Genomic DNA, 5,904 nt, shown 5'->3' with positions numbered 1-5,904 from the left:
CCGTCTCGGCCTCCCAAAGTGCTGGGATTACAAGCCACCTCTTTACAGGGCTGCCGACAGGCACCTCCAAGGACTCTCCCACCTCCCCTCTGGATGCATTCTGGATTTCGGGGCCACCTTAGTTAGCCTGTGTCCTGAGGCCAGGCAGGCCAGACTCCCCAGGACAGGAGTTTCCGATGGACAGGACCCTAGCGGGATGGCTTTCTTGCTGTAGGGGTGTTGTTAGGACCCACTCGGGAAGGGCTGCAGCGGCTGTCCAGGCTCTCTCTGAGACGCCTCGGGTTTGCTCTCCTGGATCCGCACTCACAGCTGCTCCAAGGGGAAGTTGCACCTACAAAACTTCTGGCACAGGAGAGAATGGCCTGGAGAGGTGCCAAGGGCCCGCCCCACGCGTGGCTGGCAGGATTCACCCGCCGGCTGGCCCGTCCTGAAGCAGCACGTGCCTGGACGCGAACTCCGGATCCACGCATTTCTCCAGACCCGGGGGTGGGACTTGGCGCCCCAGGATGACGCGGAGGGCAGGCTGGGGGGCGGGCCTCACCAACCCAATAGCAGGCTGGGGCGGAAAGTTAGCGGCAGGAAACCCACTGCACTGCAACTGCTCTGCCAGGCGCCCGGCTCTCAGCCCACCGCGCCCCCCGCTGAGACCCCGGCCCACGCCCCGCACCCTCCCCAGGGCCCTCCAGGTCCCAGGCCGCAGACCGCAGACCCCGGCCCGAGCCCCCGCACCCTCCCCAGAGCCCCGCGGACCCCAGTGCCAGCCCCCCACATTCACTTCACAGAGCCCTGCAAACCTCGGCCCGCGCCTCGCACTCACCCCAGGGCCCCGAGACACCCCGCAGCCCCCGACACGCGGCCCCGTTCCCCACCAGTACCTGCGGCTCGGCGGCGCGGCTGCCCTGGGGCTCCCGGCCCCGGCCCCGCGCACGCGGACTCCAGGACTACAGCGCCCACAAGGCGGCGCGGCGGGCGCGCGGCTGCGGGGAGGGCGGGCCCGTCCCCACTGAACGCGCCTTGAGGGCGGGGCCTCGCGCGTGGCGGGGCGCAGCTGCAGGAGCGTCCCCAGGGGGCATCCTCCCACCTACGGCAGCGCCCGCCCACTGCCCTCTCCCCGCCCGGGTCACGAGGCCCCTCGTGCTGCGGCCCTGCCCCTGGGGCGGCCACCTGACCCCGACCGCCCCTGGGGCCCCCACCCCCGCCGGCGTCAGCATCCTGGGGCGCCATGCGCGGAAGTGTCGGTCCCTCGGGCGGGCACCCTGCCATCCCTCTCCCCGCGTTCTTTCCACCCCCAGTCCCCCCCTTAGTCCCCCTCCCTAGCCCCCCTCCCGACCTCCACCTCCTGGACGAGGCCTTGTGCGTTCTTTTTTGCACCGTTAAACACCTGCCTTCCCGGCCGGATCCCGGAGCACGGCGGGCCCACGCGCCCTCAGGGGTGGCCCTGGGCCGCCTTCCTGGGGCTCCAACAGGGACACGCACAGCCTGCTCTTGGGGACTGCACGGCCCCGAATCCGGCGCCCCCAGGACCCCCGCCGCCCGCCCTCCTGCCTGACGGTGACCCCCACCGGCTTGTACGAAGGAGCAAGCCGGATCCCGGACGCAGCCCGGGGCCACCAGTCCCCATCCCCGCAGGGAGAGCCCGGGGAAGACCCGCGCAGGCCTGGCAGGTGGGGACGGCAGCGCAGTCACACTCAGGAAGGGAGGGCTGGGCAACTCTCCCAGGAAGGCGCGGGGCTGCAGCAGACAGCGCCGCCGAAAGCCCCAGGACTGTGCAGGACACAGGGGACGTGGGGGTCCGCAGGGTCACTTTACCCTGGAGTTATCCAAGACCTGGCTATGGGGAGGGAAGCTAAGCCGAGGGCTGTGGGTGCCCCAAGGCTAAGGAGTAGCCAGGAAGTCAGCCGCACAGAACAGAAGGGGATGGCCACCCTGGTACCTACAGCTCAAGACTGCGGGTCCCAGGTGAGCGGTGAGTCTGGAGCAGCGCCCCTGGAATGCACCCCTTCCCGGTTGTAGACGACACAGTCCACGACCTGCCTTCTGGTGTGAGGGGTGCCCTGGCTCTCCTGCCCACCAGCCGGGCAGCCCCACTGGGAAGCCGGCACAGCGCCCTTGCCCTAAATGGCCGCCTGCCCAAAGCTCCGGCCTGGGCCTTCTTTCCGGAGTCCACACGAACAAATTTCAAAGGAACTTAAAAAGGATTTGTTGGCTGGAAACAGAGGATCTGGGGTAAGTTGCAGAATTTAAGGGAGCACTACAGGATGGAGCGCCTCGCCTGGAGGGACTCCCTGCTTGGTGGGAGCCCAGGCTGTCTCCCCAGTACTGGCCTTCTCCACGGGCGGGCAGAGCCTGGCCCTGCTGGAAGACAGAAGGGGCAACCCCAAGGAGGAGGAGGAGGCCTTCCTTCCCTCCAGGCAAAGAGGAGCCGGCCATGGGGCCAGCTCTCCAGGGCAGTGTGCTCCCTTTACGCGCAAGACAGGCCAGGAAGCCCAGAGGAAGCGGGGATGAACAGCAGCGGGGTCCTAGACCGCTTCCCACAGAAGGTTGGCTCCCACCCCCTTCCCGCCTGGAAACAGCAAGGCAAGGAGCCACAGCCCGAAGGGGACCCCACAGGACCCACAAAGGCCAGTCCCTCACCTGTCTCTCCAGCCAGGTGGAGCCAAGCGAACCTTCCCCTGCCTGCGAGGGGCCGGCCCAAGCTGTCCTCCGGTCCACCTGTGTGGCAGGAGTCCTGGGCGTTCCCCAGCCACACAAGGCCCAGGTTTCCTGCAGGAGCTGCTTCGGAGTAGGGGGGTGGGGCTGCAGCCACAAACCGCACGTGGCCATTATAATCTGGAGGCAGCTGCTCTGAGGGAGGAGCCAGGAGACTGGTGAAGACCTTACAGAAACCTCCATTGAGGCTTCGCTGCGAGGAGTGGCCACAGACAAAAGGGTGTGGGCTTCCAGAGGGCTCCACCCAAAATAGAGACTCACAAAAGCAGGTGCCTTGGGAGTGACACTGGCATCTGGGAATGGATCCTGTGCTTGGGGCCTCATCAGGCTCCAGCGGTCCCCGTCCTTGCGTATTTCGTCATTAGTTTGTCAAATAGTTAAGTGCCTGAGCGTTAGAGATGGGAGGGAGAGCTGGTTCCTGGGTGAAGCCCTGGGCTGGAGGGATCAGCAGGGGCCCAGCAGTGTGGATCCCAGCCCTCCAGCCTGTAGGCTCCAGCCATATACAGTGATGTCTGGGGGCTGCAGGCCACAGACACCCCTTCCCCTCCTGGAGGGGCTCAGGTGGGCTCTGCAGCCCACCCCACAGCAGTGACCCATCCCCAGCTCCTGGGCCCCCACTCCTCAGCAGCCTTAGCACCCATAGTCCAGGCCCAAGAAATCTCGGCCAGAGAATGAGGACCCTGCCCACCCACTGCCTTCTGAGACCAACCAGCCAATCCTCGGCCTCGGCTGGAGAGACCCAGGGCTGTCCCTGTGGTTAAGTTACCCGTCAGCATCAGGGAGGCAGTGGCATTCGAGCAGCCCTTTCCCTCAGCTGGTGCTGTTGTGGCTGCTGTGGCTCTGGAAGCGAGGCTTGGACCAAATGCTAACACATGGACACATGCACAGAGATACAGATCCACGCAGACGTGCAGAGACGTGCACACACAGATGGACACACATGCACAGACACGCGCACACACTGATGTGGTTTGGATTCTTTGTTCCCCCCAAATCTCATGTTGGAATGTGATTCCGTGGTGGAAGTGGGGCCTGGTGGGAGGTGTTGGATCATGAGGGCGGATCTGTCATGAATGGCTTAGCACCTTGGTGATGGGTGAGTTCTTGTTCAGTTAGCTCACTCGAGAGTGGATTGTTTAAAAGAGTCTGGGAACTCCCCTTGTCCTTCCCCTCCTCCCACTCTTGCTGTGTGATACTGGCTCCCTGTCACCTTCCACCATGAGTGGAAGCTTCCTGAGGCCTCACAGGAGCAGATGCTGGCACTGTGCTTCCTGTACAGCCTGCAGAACCGTGAGCCAATTAAACCTCTTTTCTGGATAATACTTAGTCTCTGTATTCCTTTATAGCAACACAAAAACAGCCCCCCACAGACACATACACGTACAGACACCACCGAGACGTATGCACAGATACAGAAATGTAAACACACATACACACGATGCAGACAGACACAGACACATACACATGTATGCTCACATGCACATGGCACTCCATATGCAGGAAGATGGGTGCGGACCAGCCTTCCATGCCCCAGCGTGTACAGTGAACTGGCCTGCACACGGCCTCAGACAGTTTCTCCTCCTACCCTTCCAGGCGTCGCCCCAGTCTCACCAAATGACAGGTGCTTCTGCTCCCATCTGAATCTGCTTGGTAGAGGTGCAATGCGCCCTGTAAATGCCTTGCCTCGCTTGTTGGCCAGTGGGTCTCTGCTGCAGCTGCCCTTCTCTCCACCCCCAACTCCTGCCGGGCCTTCACCCCCCCTTTTTCCACGAGCTGACCTCCTAACACTCCCAGCGGCCAGGGGTGGCCCATCACAAGGACCTAGGGGCCCAAAGGTCTGGAGAAAGGGGGCTGACATGGATGCCTTTGTGTCAGGCCTCCCAGCACTGGCCCCCAGGCCCAGGCCGGCCTGCAGCTGTGGCCCCCATCCTCTCAGAGGCTGAGCCGGGCCACCGTTCTCAGCACCTTCTCTATGAAGCCAGAAGCCCTGTGGCGGCTGAGCGGAGAAGCAAACGCTAGAGGAAGAAGTGTTGTCCCTGGCCTTCCTGGAGCCCAGGAGCTCCCGGCTTCTGCATCCCCCAGGGGAGCACAGGACCCTCCCAGGCTGTCACAGCCCGTCACAGCAGTGGGGCTAAACTGGGCCTGTGCCTGCCACACTCCTTTCCTGGAAGTGTGTCCCACCTGGTCCTATGGAGTTAAATCTCGAGCCCCACTGGGGCCCCAGACAGTGGCCCCAGCAGGCCCAGCCACTCCCAGTTGAGCCCTGCCTCGCCCAGCAGCAGAACACTGAATCCTGATGCCTCCAAGTCTCCCTACAGCCAGACTTTCACAAAATTGTGATTAAATAGCCCATCTTTACCAGGGAGAGCTGGAGGTTTGAACCTCTTTGGAATCACAAGGCAGCTGTTTAGAATAATGTCATCTAACAAGAGAGTGTTAAAAAAAAAATTAAAATAACCAGTGGAAGTCTGGCCAGTGCAAGGTGGAGTTTGAAGCCTACCCAGCCTGGTCCTCATTTCCAGAACTTGGAGGTGATAAGCCTCCTGCCCGCAGGTGGAGTGTGCAGTGATGCCCAGCTACAGGAACGTCCTGTGGTCAGAAGAGGCTTGCATTGAGCTCTGCAATCACAGGCATGCATCCTGGTTGCAAGCAAGCTATTTGAGAAACCTGTGCCTGATTTTAGAAGACGAAATGATTGGGAAGGAAGGGGCAGAGTCTCTCTTCACAGATGATGCAATTGCCAGGGCAGAAAATCCTAACAGTTTATCAAAAATACTATAAATAATAAGGGCATTTAGCAAGGTCATGAGATACTAAGTCTATATACAAAAGTAATTGTGCTTCTATAATCTAGCAACAAATAATTGGAAGACAGAATTTGAAAAACAGCATTTACAATGCCATTGAAAATCAGAAAATACCTAAGAATGCATTTAATGAAAAATTTGCAAGTTCCCTGTACCGAAAGCTGCAGAACATGGCTGAGAGAAATTAATGAGTAGCTAAACAAATGGGGGAGACAGACCTTGTTCATGGATTGTGTAAACCAAAAATAAAATTCTAAGCCCCCAGCCCTCTGAACAGACCACTCCTATGGGCAAGGGCATTCCAAAATTAACCTGAAAAACTGGTTCAGACCACGAGGGGAAGGGAGGCATGGATACACGTCATTATACCTGACCCTCTTTTGGAATT

At 60.6% G+C, this 5,904-nt stretch overlaps 1 protein-coding gene and 1 long non-coding RNA gene across 6 annotated transcripts in view; one reads left to right on the top strand and one right to left on the bottom strand.

The window, feature by feature from the left end:
• The window catches only part of SLC19A1 (solute carrier family 19 member 1), a 26,201-nt gene extending 25,105 nt beyond the window's left edge, over nt 1-1,096 (bottom strand). For 2 of the 5 annotated variants that reach the window (XM_026447431.2, XM_026447433.2), the window contains exon 1: nt 876-1,096. Coding sequence is in view for 1 of the 5 variants with exons in the window: in XM_026447430.1 (XP_026303215.1) it covers nt 234-470 (237 nt within the window). In the remaining 4 variants the exon portion in view is untranslated. Of the gene's footprint in view, nt 1-233; nt 505-875 lie in introns of those variants that run through there. The other 3 variants (XM_026447432.1, XM_026447430.1, XM_026447434.1) reach the window with 2 other exon arrangements.
• Nucleotides 924-4,029, top strand: LOC111527954. Its single transcript, XR_002726821.3, has 2 exons — nt 924-1,664; nt 1,940-4,029. It is a non-coding gene; the product is annotated as an uncharacterized LOC111527954 (long non-coding RNA).
• Nucleotides 4,030-5,904: the final 1,875 nt, after the last annotated feature.

The sequence above is a fragment of the Piliocolobus tephrosceles genome, chromosome 19 (genome assembly GCF_002776525.5).
Source record: "Piliocolobus tephrosceles isolate RC106 chromosome 19, ASM277652v3, whole genome shotgun sequence".
NCBI classification, from domain to species: domain Eukaryota; kingdom Metazoa; phylum Chordata; class Mammalia; order Primates; family Cercopithecidae; genus Piliocolobus; species Piliocolobus tephrosceles.
This window is presented reverse-complemented; position numbering and strand designations above follow the sequence as displayed.